This window comes from Diplodia seriata, assembly GCF_021436955.1.
Source record: "Diplodia seriata strain FDS-637 chromosome Unknown scaffold_8, whole genome shotgun sequence".
In the NCBI taxonomy this organism is placed as follows: Eukaryota; Fungi; Ascomycota; class Dothideomycetes; order Botryosphaeriales; family Botryosphaeriaceae; genus Diplodia; species Diplodia seriata.
The window spans coordinates 2,052,852-2,070,033 of NW_027117315.1; the positions used below are offsets into that span (position 1 = coordinate 2,052,852).

The 17,182-nt window shown below is 59.7% G+C and overlaps 6 protein-coding genes and 1 non-coding gene across 7 annotated transcripts; 4 read left to right on the forward strand and 3 right to left on the reverse strand.

Annotated features, from left to right (window-relative positions):
- The first annotated feature begins 307 nt into the window (after positions 1 to 307).
- Positions 308 to 415, forward strand: SLS55_008227. The gene has a single exon. It is a non-coding gene; the product is annotated as a tRNA-Val (tRNA).
- A 1,014-nt stretch (positions 416 to 1,429) lies between these two features.
- Positions 1,430 to 2,472, forward strand: SLS55_008228 (uncharacterized protein; the record flags this gene model as incomplete). Its single annotated transcript, XM_066779640.1, has 2 exons — positions 1,430 to 1,811; positions 1,883 to 2,472. The coding sequence occupies 2 exons, from the start codon at positions 1,430 to 1,432 to the stop codon at positions 2,470 to 2,472; spliced, it is 972 nt and encodes a 323-aa protein (XP_066630444.1).
- A 606-nt stretch (positions 2,473 to 3,078) lies between these two features.
- PTGES3 (Prostaglandin E synthase 3 (Cytosolic)) lies at positions 3,079 to 3,903 on the reverse strand (the record flags this gene model as incomplete). The annotated part of the gene is made up of 1 exon (XM_066779641.1): positions 3,079 to 3,903. The coding sequence occupies one exon, from the start codon at positions 3,901 to 3,903 to the stop codon at positions 3,079 to 3,081; it is 825 nt and encodes a 274-aa protein (XP_066630445.1).
- A 1,000-nt stretch (positions 3,904 to 4,903) lies between these two features.
- Positions 4,904 to 7,383, reverse strand: SLS55_008230 (uncharacterized protein; the record flags this gene model as incomplete). Its single annotated transcript, XM_066779642.1, has 5 exons — positions 4,904 to 5,443; positions 5,499 to 5,876; positions 6,435 to 6,699; positions 6,996 to 7,114; positions 7,273 to 7,383. 5 exons carry the CDS (start codon positions 7,381 to 7,383, stop codon positions 4,904 to 4,906), a joined length of 1,413 nt encoding a protein of 470 aa, XP_066630446.1.
- A 525-nt stretch (positions 7,384 to 7,908) lies between these two features.
- On the forward strand, positions 7,909 to 10,193 carry SLS55_008231 (uncharacterized protein; the record flags this gene model as incomplete). The annotated part of the gene is made up of 6 exons (XM_066779643.1): positions 7,909 to 8,117; positions 8,165 to 8,339; positions 8,395 to 8,989; positions 9,047 to 9,129; positions 9,186 to 9,223; positions 9,284 to 10,193. The coding sequence occupies 6 exons, from the start codon at positions 7,909 to 7,911 to the stop codon at positions 10,191 to 10,193; spliced, it is 2,010 nt and encodes a 669-aa protein (XP_066630447.1).
- A 2,875-nt stretch (positions 10,194 to 13,068) lies between these two features.
- On the forward strand, positions 13,069 to 14,820 carry SLS55_008232 (uncharacterized protein; the record flags this gene model as incomplete). The annotated part of the gene is made up of 2 exons (XM_066779644.1): positions 13,069 to 14,542; positions 14,786 to 14,820. The coding sequence occupies 2 exons, from the start codon at positions 13,069 to 13,071 to the stop codon at positions 14,818 to 14,820; spliced, it is 1,509 nt and encodes a 502-aa protein (XP_066630448.1).
- Positions 14,821 to 15,080: 260 nt separating this feature from the next.
- On the reverse strand, positions 15,081 to 16,868 carry SLS55_008233 (uncharacterized protein; the record flags this gene model as incomplete). The annotated part of the gene is made up of 4 exons (XM_066779645.1): positions 15,081 to 15,604; positions 15,667 to 16,037; positions 16,096 to 16,611; positions 16,666 to 16,868. The coding sequence occupies 4 exons, from the start codon at positions 16,866 to 16,868 to the stop codon at positions 15,081 to 15,083; spliced, it is 1,614 nt and encodes a 537-aa protein (XP_066630449.1).
- Between the last annotated feature and the right edge of the window lie 314 nt (positions 16,869 to 17,182).

Consider the following 17,182-nt stretch of genomic DNA (forward strand, 5'->3'; position numbering starts at 1 on the left):
CATTCCCCTTCGCCATCCCAGCTTCCGCCGCATTCACCGCCTGTACATGAGCTACCGGATCAGGTGTAGCCCAACTGCAGAGCTTCGCCTAGACGCGGGAACAGACGGGGATGATGATTTCGAGTTCGATTCCCACCAATTCACAGCCCCTCCAAGTCCATCGGCGACCACCATCAGAAAGGTCACTTCCTCATCAAGGAAGATTTGCTCTACATTTTGAAGTACATAATCACAAACGGGCGGTAGCTTTCTATCAATAACTTGGTCAGTCAAATTGACCAATGAGCGGCCTCTGCTTGGTCAATCAGCGATGGTGGTGTAGTTGGTTATCACGTCAGTCTAACAGTCTGCAATGCGTCTAACGCAACGCTCCTGAAACCACTGAAGGTCCCGAGTTCAAACCTCGGCCGTCGTACATTCCTTTTTTTCGTACACGCTCATTCTTTTGCCATTCACCTTCACGATGCCGATCTTGGTGGAGCGAGGGATTTTTTTTTTGCCGGCAGTATGCACCCGAGTGGGGCCCAAGTAGGCGACGCAGGGGGTGGAACCATCTTCGTTTTGCAAGCGGTGGCGATTGTACACGCTCGATGGGGTGCATTTTGCTGGCTTTGGCTTTGGATGGCGTCCAGGGCCGGGGCCGGGGTGCTGGGTTGCGTGTTCAGGAGTGGAGCGGAGGTGGGACGGGCGTGCATGGCGCACGGGCGCGGCGACAAGCGAGCGGGCGGCTGCCGACCAGTCAGGGACCACGAGTCAACAGCCAGTCGTGAAGCTTCAGCTCGTGGCGCCCTTGTTGGCCGACGCCCTTTGCGATCGCCCGTCCGGTGCTGCGCTCCCTTTTGGGCCTCAGCTCCCGATCGACCCGCTGCAAGCTGAGCTTGTCCACGATAACAACAAAGGCGCACGGGCGAGTCGGGCACGAAAAAAGAACTCGAGCAGCAAATCTCGCCGGGGACAGGCCCGTTTCACTTTGCGGCTAAGGCCAGCGAGCGGCACATCATCCTCCATCCGGCAGCCCTGTCCGCCCGTCAATTTGGCCCATTCCTAGCACCCGACCGATCATGAATCTGCGTCAGCTTATATGCGCGCCGTGTCCTGACTCCGGCCTGGTCTGGCCCTTTCGTTTTTTTCCTTTCCTCTTCTCTCATGCCCCTTGCCGGACAACAGAGACACCTGGAGGTGTGAAAACCCCATCGAGCCTCCTTCGCCTTCTCAAGACAACGCTGCCTCCGGCCCAAGAGGTAGTGCGCAGGAGCAGAGGCCTCGGCGCTCGCTAGGCTTTTCCCGACCGGAGCATCCGGCATCGGTTCCACATAACATAACGAAAGAGAAGGGTCCGCACATTCGCAACCAGACTTCAATTCCCCAGGGCAAGACAGATAAAAAGAGCGGGAACGAGAAGGGAGAACCGGAGAGGCCAAAACCAACCATGGCCTTCATCAAACGCCTGCAGTTCGTCTCGCTGGTCGACACGCCCTTCGACCCGTCGCACCGGTTCGCGACATCGTGGCTGCTGCCGCCAGGCGTGCTGTTCGCCCTCCGCGCCCTGTTGTCCGTCTACGCCTTCACCACCGCCTTCTTCAACCTGGCGTGGCGCGGCACCCACCACCTCGGCGGCGCCGGCCAATCCTTTTCGTTCTTCACCAACCTCACCTACTGGGGTCTGGCCTTCTACTTTGCCTTCGCCGCCCTGCACACCGGCACTTACTGGCTGACCGGCCGCCCGCTGCTGGCCCGCTGGCCCCCGGCCCTGCAGGTGCTGCACGCCATCTACTACAGCACCATTACTAATTTCCCGTTCATCGTAACAAGTGAGTTTTCTTTATTATGATTCTTGTCCTTCCTCCAACACAACAACAAAAACTAATGTCTAAACCACCAGTCGTCTACTGGGCCATCCTCGCGGGCAACTCCTTCACCACGCCCTTCACCGCCTACTACAACGTCTCGGCGCACGCCATGAACTCGGGCTTCGCGCTGCTCGAGGTGCTGCTGCCGCGCACCGCGCCCAGCCCGTGGTGGCACATGGCGCCGCTCACCGTCCTGCTCGCCCTCTACCTCGCGCTCGCCTACGTCACCCACAGCACCCAGCACTTCTACGTCTACTCCTTCCTCGACATCCAGGCCAACGGCTCCGCCTCCGTCACCGGCTACTGCTTCGGCATCCTCATCGGCATGGCCATCATCTTCGTCGTCGTGCACTTCCTGGTCATGGGTCGCGTCTGGGTCACCGAGCGCGCGTGGGGCATGGACGGCCGCTTCAGCCGCAGGGAGACGGGCCGCAGCATGGTCATGATGGGGAGCATGGGCGAGATCCACATGGTCGGCGAGCCCGGCCAGCAGCCCGAGCGAGGCAGCGACGGCTACGTCGAGATGGAGGCCGCCATGCAGACGCACGAGGCCGTGAAGATGCGCCTGAGGGAGGAGGCGGAGCAGCAGGCCCAGGCGCAGGTCGGGTTGTCGCATCAGTGAGGGTTCAGCTTTTTATGAAGAGGGAAGGGAGATGATGAGGCGAGATATGAAGAGACGATCTCTTTCTTTGTGTTTCGAACTGTAAGAGACGGGGGCGGGCAAGCGTATGCTCCGTTGTTAATGTTTTTTTTTTTTCATATTCCTGACACTGGAAATTTCGGTGAAAACATGGGAGGAAGAGCGTGAGAGATGGCATGGCGCACACATGCATCCCCCTTCTTTTGTTCTGTCGAATGTTGTAACGACGTTTTGCGATGGATATATCCAGGGGGCGTTCTTGTAGGATAGATACACCGGGTTAGTACCGTCACATTTGCAGACCCAAACATTTAGAGCGTCTATCCATTTGTACCGGTAATGTGGCCGCTATCTGGAAATGTCATCTCAAGCTGATAGTGATTCTCTCGGAAATTTGATGTTGTCCAACATCCCGGATAGTTCCTCAAGATCGCATACTCGTCAAATCAGGAAGCAAACACAAAGAAAACAACACAGCACCCAGGTGTAGTAGAATGCCAGCTGAAACCGGCCTCCCAAAAAAAGGCGACTCGTAGGCGAATCCACCATCCAGAGCAGTGCAGTGATAAGATCGTGAAGCTGACGCTGTCAAACCGGCGGGTCGAGTGTGTGGCTCTTGTCACTTGGACGTGAGTGTTCTTTGTCAATGTCGCCACTGGTCGAAGGGTCGTTTCCACGAGAAGAGTGCTTGCCTTGCGGCGCAGAATCCCCATGGAAAGAAAGACCATCGGAAGAAGCGTGGCCATTTGTACCCCCGCCACCGGGAGGAGAGTAAGAATCTTCATCACCAGAGGCAGTTTCATCATCGAGACCGGGTGTCTCATTGTCAGAGACCTCATCATCATCTTCGACATCAGACTCGACACCCTCATTGTCCAGCTGACCCGAAGCACCAGTGGCTCTGTAGGCACCAGATTGGCGCTCAGTGTAGGTGACGATGTGCTCAGAGCCAGGGAGTGAAGCGAGCGCGGTGTCGGCCATAGCCTGAAATTCCTGGCGATCCATGTCCGCAATTAGCTCTTCGTATGGGTCGGGTTCGCCATCCTGCGCGTGCTGGTTGATCCAGCGATCGAAGTCCTGCTTGACGTACGATGGGACGTCGGCGTCCGAGAGCAGAGCGGGCCACCAGTAATCGGGCTCGGCCTTGAACAGCTTGAGTTCCAGCTGGCGGTCCGTGTGCTTGATCTCAGTCTCGTTGGGGTACGTGTCATCGTGGAGTTTCAGCTCAAGGTGATAGTGAGTGTCTTTCAGGTCCGAGTGAGCGTCAAGGATGACCTTGCGCTCTTGCAAGGTGAGCTTCAGGCTGTCTTTCGGAACATCGGGGATGGCGATGGTCAAAACAACGTAGTTGCTGTCGGGCGAGTAGCACGACCTCTGGGCCCAGAGGACTTCAGGCGTAATCCGCATCGCCATGTTTCAGCTGGGTGACCCGACGCGGTCGATAAACGTGTGGTGTTCCGAGTGACGTCGTTGAAGAAAAGGTGGCGGAAGAGTTGAGGGTGGCAGTCGCGCGGAAGGTAGGAGGGCGGCCAGGCTGCACGTGCGTGGGGAGGGCCCGGTGCGCACCTGCCTGCCTGGAAGACACCTATTTGGGCGTGCTGCTTCCACGTGGTTCCGCGCTTCTCGTGCCACAGCGGGCGCAAAAGAATTGAGCTCACAGAGATCTCGCTGCACGGGTATGTCTGGACGCATATATGCAGGTTTAGAGTACACAGCTACTTACGGGCCTCTTTTCCTCCTACCCACGGGCCATATACAGCTCCACGAACGTGCTGCAGCAGACGTAAAAAAAAAAAAATTTACATGAGAATCGAACTTGGGAGCCCAGGACAAAAAAAGATGCGTGGACTAAATCCATTCGCCCCGTTACCCAATCCCCAGTTCTGAACCAGCCCACCTCTTGCAAGAGTACCTCGTACATGCAGGTCCTGTCACACGGAACCTCTGCACTCCTACGGTAACTTTGTACTCTGCTGAAAGGAAAAGTAACCCCCATAGTATATATAGGTAAAACCTAAAGTTACCCAGTGCGTCCACCACTCATGGTCACCCACCAAAGCGCACATCACACCCTCCGGCGCTGAGCTACATCACGCGGCGCATCCACCGCGCGCGGAGGAGGCATTTTGGTGGTATTGATGATGATGGGGGAGCAGAAATGCCAGGTGACCCGAACAGAGACTATTATCGATCATGTTTGGAGATGTCATGGGGAAGAAGTATCCGAGGAATGCGATCTGGTAATTTATTGTGGTGCTGGGGGATGTTTCGTTGGAAAAAGAGTTACCTATAGCTTAGTGTTTGCTTGACTGTTTGTCCTTGTGCTCACAGATCTTCCACAAGCATCGAGGTTGTTGAAGCGGACAACAACACATCGCTTTGCTATCTATCACGTCTAACCGCATCACCGCAATCACTTCTTTCGAAGGACTGACTCTATCGCCTTGGCAGCCCCAAGAACCTTCTCTTCCTCCAGTTTGCGGCCAACAATCTGTACACCGACGGGCATTCCGTCCATAGCTTCCGGGTCATAGAGATTCCAATTCCACCTGTCCAACTCGTTCCTCGGCGCATAGCTCGCGACGTCTGCCTTCGCGTCCACAGTCTTATCCACAGCGCCGGCCGGCAGCACCACGGCGCTGTAATCAAGAAAGTTCCAGACCTTCGTGTAGCCCACCCATCGGCAACCCCGATGAGGCACCGCCGAGTGAGGCATCACCGGTGTGAGCAGGACGTCGACCATGCGGCCCGAAGACGGCGAGCGAACCGCATTCCACTTGTCGAGGTAGCGTTTTTGCTGCTCGTGCTTCATCTTGTTCAACTGCCAGTACGCGTAGACGGAGATGGGCTTGCCTCTGTTCACGAGGGCTTCGACGTGCGGGATGAACGGCTCGCCGCCGGCCAGCACTTCTCGGCGGATGTCTTCGCCGCCGTCGGCCGTGTAGAATTGGTCCTTGAATCATGTGTTGGCTGGCGGCTGTTTCACGAGACGAAGGAGGGAGACCTACCATGATGTCGATGCACTCTTGGTGACCGCTGTAGTCCCAGGGGATCACTTCATGGCCTGCTGCTTCCAATTTACGAGCCGCTTCTCTCACGACGCGTTCGACTGGGGGATGGACTCTGACTACGCCATCGTCGACAAGCAGACCGATGACCAGTGGTCGAGATTGGATCTCTGCTTCGACATCGGCCCGCCAAGGCAAAGGAACAACCTTCGGATCGTACTGCCAAGGAGCAGCATCGACAACACTCTTCGTGACGAATCGCAGCGAAGATAATGTCCTTGCTAGAGGGCCGATTACAGACGGGACGTGCTCCTGTCCATCGGTCGAAACGGTGACATTTTGGTACGGCAGCCGACCACTCTGCTTCGGATAAGCTTCCTCCACCACATGGCACAGGGATGTACGTCGAGGAGCCACGCACGCTGGGTTTCAGGCCATAGAGGCCGAGCATGTGGCTCGGGATGCGGATGGACCCCCCAATATCCGTCCCCCACCCGACAATCGAGCCGTGCTGTGCGAGAAGCGCGCTCTCCCCGCCAGTAGAGCCGCCGGGGGTGAAGTCGGGATTGCGAGGATTGGTCGTGAGTCCCCACAACGGATTCTCGGTTTCGCACCACTAATCAGCATGTATTTGTCAGACAAAACCTATAGCACCCTCATCTTAGAGGCAACCAATGATTTGGCGGCCCTTCCCCTGGGGCGCAGCAGCAGATCGACGCTACTCGAGGGCCGATATAGTGGCCATGGAGAAGAGGGGTATAGGCCGATCATATGAAGGAAAGTGCCGTTCTCGAAAAAGGAAACGGTGAAGTGTTGAGCAAGCAAATTGAACAGCACGTTTCAGCGTTATTGCTGATACGGAGGCCCGAGCTGCACGCCGAGACAGGGCAGCGATTGGGCGCGGGTTGACGCAGAGTTGCGGGCGTGCCGACGTACCATTATAGACTGCGGGAGATTTGTTTTGGCAATTATGATCGCCCCCAATTCTCTCAGGAGGGCGACGACGACAGCATCTTCGGGAGCGGACCGAAAGGCTTTCGCGACGTAGCCGATGGTGCTGTCGTATCCCTTGACGTCGAACTGGTCCTTGAGAGTCACGGGCAATCCATGAAGGGGGCCGATCGGCTTGCCGGTCGCCGCAAGGTGCCGGTCAAGCTCCTTGGCACGGCGGACGGCGTCGTCGAATAGCAGCTCCGTAAGGCTGAAACACAACGGTTAGCACGCAGCGCGGCCCGGGAGCGGGAGTACGTGCCAATTGGTCTAGGGCGAGATCTATTAGCCGGAAGGCGGCGGGAGCGCGCGGCGAAGGGCGATGCGGTGGCGCACGCGACATGTGATAGGTGGTGTCTTACCTTGCCATGTGCTGCAATGGCTCTGCGAGTGATTGCCGCGCCGTCAGAAATGTCCACAAAACTGGCCAAGGGGAAGATCGAAGCGAACGGGACGGGATCTGAATCAGGACGGCGGCCCCGTACGCGACCCGCGCTCGGCCCTCACCTGTGCGTGTACGCGACAACCACCTCCTCGGCGCTCACCGCACGCGTGGAGATGGTCGAGAGCAGCTCCTCGACGTCGTCGATGTCCGGGACTGACTCGGCGGCACGCCGTTCGGGGGCCTGGGGAGAGCAGCATGTGTCAGAATGCTGCGCGAGAAGCGAGGGCAGAGGGCACGGCGTGGCCGGCGACGGCCGGGTGCGGAAAAAGCAACACCAACGTCATGGCTGGCTCAAACACGGGGCTGCAGGTGAAGAATCGCGCCGTTGCGGGGGCTCACCGGAAGGGGTGGATACTCGGACAGGAAAGAGTGAATGGCGGCCTGCTGCAGGGCGCGCTTGCGCTCCGCTTTGGCGAGCCACGGCGGGCTGTCGACGCCGGTGCTGCCCATCAGTGCGGCGGGTGCTGGAGATGGCAGGATGCAACCTTGGCCACCGTGACCGCCCGCGGGCCATCTTCATATACGGGCCACGTGCAGTGCGCGATCGGCCAGCGGCAGCCGTTGCGCCGGCAGGCTGGAGGGCGATAAGAAGGATGGGCGGCGGATGCGCATGGCGGGCTCACGCTCGGGTTGGGCGCTGGCGGAGCAGCTGGAGCACAGGCGAGGAATGGAAAGTGGGGGGTCATTCCCGGCGCGATCCACCCCTGGCGCCCGAGCGCCGCCACGCACATCCACCGACGCAACGCCCTCAGCCATGGTGGCCAGTGGCCGCTGGCTGCGCGCAGCGAGAAAATTATGCTCCAGCTGGTCAGGCCACCTCCTGCCGCCTCTGCACGCGCGAAGCGCCCCTGCGTCTGCGCGTTCCGCTGCCGTGGCGCTTCTCCGCAAACGCCGCGCCGCAGCACTCAAGAAGATGGAGCCGCCTTCCACCACTTTTCCCACTCTTCGAGCCAGCCGAGCCCGACATAACTGGCAATGCCTCCGCAACTATGGAACTTCATCAAGCGCAGCAGACATCCAAGGTTCCACAAAATGTCCCCCAGCAAGATTCCGGACGAAGAGCTCAGAGAAGGCAGCGTCGATGTCTTGACGGCCGATGTGCCGCTCCTAAACGGTAGTCACGGGCTCCGCTCCACCAGCGATGTGCTGGTTGTCGGAGCCGGCCCAGCGGGCCTCATGCTTGCGTACGTCCAGTCGCTCCCCGCCACGGCCAATGCTGATGCAATTGCAGCGACAACCTCGCCCGGTTCGGCATCAAGGTCGAGATCATCGACAACCGCCCGAACCGCACCTTGACCGGCAGGGCAGACGGCCTGCAGCCCAAGTCAATCGAGACCCTGCGCCAGATGAGGCTTGCCGATTCTCTGCTGCGCAAGGGCGTCAAAGTATTTGACATCTGCTTCTGGGTACGTCAGAACCAGCCCCGGCGCTCCCCTGGTAGATTGCTAAGTCTGCAAACAGAGGGCTGCGGTCAATGAAGAGATGCACAGAGCGGGACGGGAGGTGCATTATCCCCGTGAGGCCGTTGATCTCCTGGACCCGTACATCCTCCTCGTTCATCAGGGTATGATTGAGCAACTCTTCATTGACGACATGGAAGAGCGCGGAATCGCCGTACGGAGGAACACGGCCTTCATGGACTTTTCCTACACCGGAAAAGCCGCGCCCGTCGAGGTGACGTGCATGGCCGGAGTCCAACAGCAAAAGAGCAAGATGACGACCAGCTATGTTGTTGGGTGCGATGGCGCCCACTCGCAGGTGCGCAAGTCCATCGCCGGAGCACAGCCGGTGGGTGCGTCGTCCGACGCCATCTGGGGAGTCTTGGACGGGCAGATCGAGACGAACTTCCCCGACTTATGGTCCAAGGCGGTAATCTACTCCGAAGAGGCTGGATCGGTCCTGATCATTCCCCGCGAGCGCAACCTGACCAGGCTCTACATCGAGCTGAAGCCTGAGTCCAGAGGAAGCGCGTCCAGGGACGAGCTTACGCAAGAATTCGTCATGCAGAGAGCGCAGGAGATTATGGATCCCTTCCACCTGAAGTGGAAGACCGTTGGTACGTTGACGCGCATTTTTTGCTTTCCGGTATATTTAGCAATCTGACGTTACCCAGAATGGTTTGGAAGATACCAAGTCGGACAAAGGGTGGCCACGAAATTCTCCGATGAAAGGGATCGCGTGTACATCTGTGGAGACGTGAGTATCTGGACTCTGACTCGCCGTTGATCGCTCATGCTGACGCACATGCACAGGCCAGCCACACGCATTCTCCAAAGGCCGCACAGGGCATGTAGGTCTTCGACGCGCAATAAGCATTTATTTCCGGCCGACGCTAATTTGCTTTTGCCAGGAACACTTCGATGCACGACGGATGGAATCTCGCATGGAAGCTCAACCTGGCCGTGCGCAAGCTGGCAAAGCCCGAGTTGCTGGCGACGTATGAGGACGAGCGGCGCAAGATCGCGCAGGACCTGATCAACTTCGACTACGAGCACGCCAACGCCTTCGCGGCGGGCAACTCGGACGCGCTGGCCCAGAATTTCATGCAAAACGTCCGCTTCATTTCCGGCATGGGCGTTGAGTACAGCAACAACCCGCTCAACATGCCGACCAAAGCCATGGGCACTGGCGACCTGCGGCCGGGCTGCCTGCCGACCCCGGCCAAGGTGACACGCTACGTGGACGCGAATCCAACCGACATCCAGCTGGACATCCCGACGCTGGGCCAGTTCCGCGTCTACCTCTTCTGCAACGACCCGCTGGCGAGCCGCGGCTTCCTGGACACGGTGTGCAAGCAGGCCAACAACGCGGGCCAGTCGTTCATGGGCCGCATGAGCGCCGCCGCCAACGCTTCGTACACGCTGCAGCCGCCCGTCGCCGCGCCGCACGACGAGTTCGTCTGCCCCGAGCGCTACACCACCGTCTCCTGCCTCTTCACCTGGGCCCTCGTCGTCTCGGGCGCGCCGAAATCCGCCTTCGAGATCCAGGACCTGCCGCACGCCCTGCGCGACTCCGCCTGGACCGTCTATCTCGACGACGTGGCCCACACGGACACGCGCGGCCAGAGATGCGTCGACAAGTGGCTCGGCGGCCTGCAGGGCAACGAGACGGCCGTCGTCGTCGTACGGCCCGATGGCTACGTCGGCACCCTGCGCGTCTGGCCCGAGGGCAGCAAAGACTGCGGCCAAGAGGCCATGAGGTGGATGGACGAGTACTTTGAGGGCTTCTTGACGGACGATGTCGGGGCGCCGAATTACTGAGTCCCTTGCGCGGTAAGGTTACGGGCGGAAAGGTTGACGTTTTCTTCTTCTTTCTCTTATCCTAGGCATTTCAGTACTAAGAGCCGGGATAACGGCTATGGACGCAAACTGAAAGCATGGTTCGGTTCATAGAAATGGTGGGTGGGTGGGGGTGGCGTTGCGCTGCGGTTTTGGTTTCGGTGCGGGACGGGGGCGTAGTATAAACCTGGGGTTGAATCATAATGTGCACCATCTCAAAATACAAAAGTGAATGAAGACTAGGTAGTGGGGAAATAGCATAGCATGAGAGCCCGGTCTCCCCGGATTCCCAAGTGTCTTGAACTTTATGAACGTCCAGCGTGTCTGACATGCCCACTTTCGTACTGCGCCTTGTTTCTTTGCGAACTGTCACTCGTCACTTAGCTTCTCGCGTGCTCCACAAAACCCGTTTGAAGCATTGCCGTCAGAGCTTACATGCAAAGCTGCAATCGCGGAATTAATCCTGGAGGCAATTGCAGCTGCCGCTTCCTCAAAATCGATACTCCCTGTGACTGCTCTCATCGGAGAGATCAAGCTGTGCCCCCTTGTGGGTGTCTGCTCGGATACTTATGCGTGGGAAATTGTGTCTTCCCTGTATACTTGCAAAACCTCATGGTGCTCACAAAGTCTAGATATTGAGAACTACACAAAGAGGTGGCACTCTCGTTGCTGCGCTGACTAGAAACCATCATCCGTCCTGTTACGCCAGCTCAATAGCAGCGTACGAGCTTCTTGCTTTCTTGTCGAACCTCAACGTACGTAGCTGTGGGGGCAAATACAGCCCCGGATGAGCTGCCCAAAATACTCTGAAGCACACTGTGGACGTAAGCTTGTCAGCACCAAGAGAGCATCAACATTTCCAAGGCAGAAGGGGCTCACAAAAGATGACAAAATCATCGCAAACGACCGCCCACGCCAGGGCAACGGGGTACATGGCTTCTTTCGTGTAGATGCCAAGGGCCACCGCGACGATGCCCAGGATGGACCGCACCTGCCGCATCGATCAGTCAGCCAGTCGAATCCACCTGCGCTTCTCGGTTCCGAGCAGCGTCGGCTCCTCTTCCCCCCTCCCTCTAAAGAGAAGAGAGAAAAGAAAACGAAACGGAAATGAAAAAAACAACGGAAGACACATACCGTCAACCCCCCCGCCGCAACCACCAACGCATCAAACAACCTCCCCGGCGCCCTTCTCTCGTCCTCCTCCTCCCCATCTCCCTCGCCCTCCTCCCCCCACTCCTCCCTGCCCAGCTCCCTCCGATACTCCCACGCCACGAACGCAAAGTAGGCGCAAAACGGCAGCTGCAGGAAAGGCGTGAAGCGCGAGGCTCGAGGCGCCCAGCAGGTGGCGACGATGCCGACGGCGGCGTGCGGGGCGAGCAAGTAGTAGCCCACGCGGCGGTCGCGCAGGACCTTGCGGCGGGCGTCGTTGACGGGGGCGGGGGAGAGGGCGGACGGGGTGGTGGGGAGGACGGACCAGGCGAGGCGGATGAGGGTGGCGAAGAGGGAGTGGGCGAGGAGGGATGCGGCGATGCTAGTTGGGGGGGATGATGGTGAGAGAGAGGAGTGGTGTACTGTGATGATGTGACTTACTCGATGAAGGAGATGCTGGGAAACTTGACGCGGTCTCGCACCCACGGATCCATGCCCACCTGCACGCTCTGCAGGTAGACTAGCCCCCACGCCGTCAGCGGGCCGGCGACGACGACGGGCCAGAGATACCACGTGCGTCGCCGCAGCATCTGCACCAGGGATGCGATGGAGCCGAAGAAGGCGATGAGGGTGGGGAGGAGGCCGAGGAAGAGCAGGAACATGTACATGGACGACGAGCCGTATCGCTTGGCGGCTTTGGGCCAGGGGTTGTAGTAACCTCGGCGGGCTAACATGGTCGTCGTATTGCTTTTCTTTTTCGGAGGTGGAGCAAAAGTGCGGATGGTCCCGCGCAATGGGAGAGGAGATGAGGCTGTTTTAAGCGCGGGAGATGCAGGGCCGGGCGGGATGTATTTTTAGCTAGTGCGGGTGCTGTGGGGGCCGCACCGCACCATCACGCCAGGCATGGCAGGATGACTACGCTTGTTAGCCGAAAGTAACATTGAGGGCTTTGGAAATGGTGGTTCCTACATCGAACCTTTGGCAACCATGACGAAAGAGACGACCCTGGTAGCGGACACTGTTTTCCGACAGTTCCATGCATTATCCGTGAAATAAGCCTACGGGGAGTAGATCGCGGTACCTGACCGAGAGTCGAGAATGGCAAATAGCTAACAGGGCGCAGCAGTTACTCAGACGTAGATAAAACTCGCAATTTTGGGCCGAGACCATCCGTGTATGGGCTGGATAATGGTAGACATGTTCGAAATAAGGCATCAAGGCACTAACAAACATGACGTGAGTCGCAGTCTGGAAGGTTGGTGCATGATCAAGGGGTGTTGTTAGCGGGGCAAAGCGATGTAACAAAGCTGCAGAAGCAGAAGGCAAGTGATCCCGGGCAGCCGCAGGAGATGGCCCGGATCTCAGACGGGCCGCAAACGGGGAGAAGTCCAGATCACGTGGCGATGCACGTGGAGATGGGTGCCCTGACGTCGTTATGGGCTTTTAAGGGCCGCCTTCCTCTCCTTATCTGAAGATGCGACTTGGAAGAACGGAGGTGGTTGACTGTTCCATGCTTACTTGCCCGCAACGGCTAGCCGCAGTTGCATTCCACACCTCGACACCCCGGATCTTCAGGGTTCGGCCCAGCAACCGAGGCAGGATCCCCCAGATCGTCTCCTGCGCCTCCTGAGACACCACGCCGACATCGCGGCGTCGCGACCGCGACCGCAACCGCGAGCCGGGCTCTCCAGCCAGTCAATCCTCGGCCATGGCCTCCCCAAACCTCCCCTCGCTGCCCACCGAGCTGATCCAGGAAATCGCCCGGCACCTGGCCGCCGCGTCCGACAACAATTCCGGCGGGCAGCTCCTCTCGCTACGTCAGACGTGCCGCCAGCTGCACGCCAAGACGCACCACCCCTTCCTGGACCAGCACTTCGCCCACCGCCGCCACCTCTTCACCGAGCACAGCCTCAAAGCCCTCGTCGCCTTCTCCAGCTCCAACGACCTCCTCGGCCCGGCCGTCCGCCGCCTCGACCTCAGCCTGCTGCCCTTCGAGCACACGCGCGACCGCAACGCGCTGCTAAACGGTTCCGACCCGGCCAGCCCCTTCCACGTGCCCGACCCCTTCCGCCGCGCCGCCCTGGCCGTCTTCCTCAACGCCCAGGCCCGCTGCCGCCGCGCCGACGTCGACGTCGCGCTGCTGGCCGAGGCGCTGGCCCGCCTGCCCAACCTGCGCGTCTTGCGCCTGCGCAACGAGCCCGCCGGCTGCTGGGGCTACCGCAAGCTGGGCCGCGATCTGGGCTGGCCCGCGTACATGGCGGGCGCGGGGGCCGGCGCGGGGTGGGGCGGGCGGCAGGTGGGTGGCGGCCCGCTTTTGCCGGGGACGTATGCGTTTGAGACGGCGCTTGTGGCTATCGCGGCGGCGGCGGCAGGTGTTGGCGAGGGTGAGGGAGACGACGGTGGTGCGGCGGCGGCGGCGGCGGTGGCTATTCAGGAGCTGGAGGTTGAGGGCGGGCTGCCGCCGAGCGCGCTGGTGCTGGGGGAGTGGAGCTTGGTGGAGCGGCTTCGGGCGCCGATGGCGCATGTGCGCGTGCTGACGCTCTTCATGAGCCTGCCGCTGCGGACGACCGTCATCATCGGCGGAGGAGGAGATCAGGGGGCAGGAGCAGGAGCAGGAGCAGCAACGGACGCCGCCGCTGCGCTGGACTCCAACAACAGCGCCACCACCACCCACTTCCTCTCCCTCCTCCCCAACCTCGAAGTCCTTCGCCTGGGCGCCGCCCGGGGCCGCACGAGCAACCTGGACCGCTTCCTGGCCGACACGTTCCTGCACGACGACGACGTCGGCCCGGTCGTGTCCGGGAAGCTCAAGGCCCTGCACCTGCTCCGCCTCGACTGCCGCCGCGGCGACGTGCTCGGCCCCATCTTGCGCCGCTGCCACGCGCTCGAGTACCTGGTCCTCGAGGACGGCGCCGCGCGCGAGTCTTGCTGGCGGCCGGCCATGCAGTACGCGGCGGAGAAGCGGCATCCGAGCTTGACCGGCGTGCTGTGCAAGCGCTTCGAGGTGCTGCCGGACGACGACGACGAAGGAGACGTCGTCGTTGGGGAAGCGACGATGACGACTGCGAGCCCGAGTGGCGGCGGGGAAGAGGGTGGGAGGTCGCCGTTCTTGGAGTATGGCGGCGGCGACGATGCTTCGGCCGGCCCGGCGAGGCATCTGGTCGTGGATGCGAGGGAGCATGGTGAGCGGCCGAAGCCGGGGCGGCGGCTGCCCTGGTGGGTGTTCGCGACGCCCGAGTTTTGGGAGAAGGAGAGGGTGCTTTTCCAGATTCGCTGAGGTCCTGAGATACCCTGGGAGGTTTTCTCTGTTGGCACGTATGTTTATGTTTACGTATGAGACTAGATGATTTGGGTGACACTTGCTGTATTATGGCGTTCGTTACTGTTATATATATAGAGAGAGATTTAGATGTGTAGGTTGTTAGACATACAATGGGACAGCTCATTTCTCGTCAAGTGATTAGGATATGGTTGGTACTTGGTTGAAAAGTGGTAAGTCATTGAAGCTGACGTATAAACGCACATATGTATTTGCGCATCACTATCCCGCGCAGTCACCGAAGCTTCAATCATTCCATTCATGGGCCACTTGGACGCTACAACAATAAACGTACACATCTCATGCTTCATCTATCAACTGACGGAATCACGAAATACAAGAACAAGACATCTCCAAGCCAAAGCAGCCAACCATTTTTCGTCATCCCTCTCCCCATTCGCTCAAACAGCCGCATGTCCATGCGTCTCAAACGGCAATCCAAAACACGCCACACCAACCGCCACCCACAGCGCCGCACTGACGTAAATCGGCACGGTCGAAAAGCCGACATTCGCACTGATCAAGCTCGCCACCAACCCGCCGAAGCGCAACAGCGTCGCCGCCGTGCCGGTGCCGGTGCCCCTCAACGGGCCGGGGAAGCTCTCGGGCGTGAAGGCGTACATGACGGCGTACTCGAAGTTGCCGAGCACGCCGGTCACGCACTGGAAGGCGAGGTCCTGGACCTCGGTGCGCGCGGCCGTGTAGGCGAAGAGGAAGACGCCGGTGAGCGCGGCCGAGACGCCCATCATCCAGCGCCGGCCGAAGCGCGGCGTCTCGACGAGGAAGCCGGCGCTGATGGGGCCGAGGATGCCGACGGCCGAGACGATGCAGTAGTTGCGGTAGGTGGTGTAGAGGGAGGTGGAGGCGCTGAACTTGGTCTCGAGGTAGGAGGGTAGGAAGCCGAAGTAGAGGGGGTAGGCGATGCCTGTTGTTGTGGATTTGTTCAGTAAGGGGGAGGGAGGGATGGACATTGGGGGGGAAACGTACCAATGGTCAGCCAGATCAACCAGGTCAGGCTGGTGTGCAGGGCGAACTTGCGCGTCGCGAACAGGTTCTTGTAGTTGACGCCCTTGTAGTCCTTGAGGTTCTCGCGGATGATGTCGCGGCGCGACAGGCCTTGCTTCGTGTCGGCATCGGTCGTCGCCAGCCCCAGCGACGCGTCGATGTCGTGCATCATGCTCACTGTCAGCGTCTCGGGCTTGCCGTTGAAGCGCGCAATATAGTTGACCGCCTCGACCGCCTCGGCGTCGCGGCCCTTGGACAGCAGGTAGCGCGGGCTCTCGGGCATCTTGAAGACGAAGATGCGGATGATGCCGAAGCCGAGGGCGAGGGCGCCGAGCGTGATCATGGTGTAGCGCCTGTTCCGGGAGTTCTCGTCAGGTTCTGATGGGAAATAAAGAAGAAGGCAATGCGTACCAGCCCATGTTGTCGCGCCTGGAGCACGTGGTGTAGTCGGAGCCGGACGGGCACGAGTAGTTGGCCAGGAAGACCCATCCGACCAGCGAGACGACGACCTGGCCAAAGTTCCACCACGCCGACAGGGCCGTCAGGAGCCACTGGTGGCTGCCGGGCACGAACTCGAGGAAGATCATCGAGTCGACGGGCACGTTGCCGCCGGCGGCGGTGCCGATGACGGCCCAGATGGCGGAGAAGGCGACGAAGTTCTGGGTGCCGGCCACGGCGCAGCCGAAGATGCCGCCGATCATGATGGTGGCGTTGAAGGCGGGCTTGCGGCCGATGAAGTCGGCCGAGATGCCCCAGAAGGAGGCGCCCAGGATCAGGCCGACGTAGTAGGCGACGCTGCTGTACGACCGCTTGCTGATGTCGCTGAACTCCATGGCCATGGCCGGCTGCACCGTCGAGATGCCCTGCGACCAGAAGTTGTCCGTGATCCAGCCGAAGCCGGTGACGACGAAGAGGATCCATTGGTACCTGCAACATGCGGGTTGGTAAGCAGCGTCTCGCGTTTGGTGGCTTCATACTCACTTTCCCATGCCAATCTCCGTCAGGTGTTTGCCGACGAGCTCAGACTTCAGTCTGTAAGAGTCGCTCAGGGAGTTGCCGTAGAAGTCGCGCACGGCAGGGTCATCAATGTCCTGCACCTTGCCCTCGCCGTAGGAGGCGGTCTGGGTCAGGGTGTTGGCTGTCGGGCCATGGCCCTTCTCCTCCTTGATGTCGTCGGATGACATTGCGGTTGCACGGGTTGGAGCGAAGTGGTGAGTGGGAAGTGAAGGACTGAGTCTTCGGCCTCAGTCGGCTGGGAGCAAAGGTATGTATAACTCTTCAGCACGACACTCACCCGGCCAAGGCTTGGAGAAGGCCAACGGCAGACGTCGTGAGGTGCGCTGCAGGCATGTTACTCAAAGCGGCTAGGGACAGTACCTTCTTGGATGCGCAGCCAATGCCACAAGTGCTGTGCTCAACACATCCGACAGTCCCGCAACGGCTCGCCAGCCACGACAAAGAACAAGACGTCAACCGTGGAAATCTCCAGCCCGCGCTC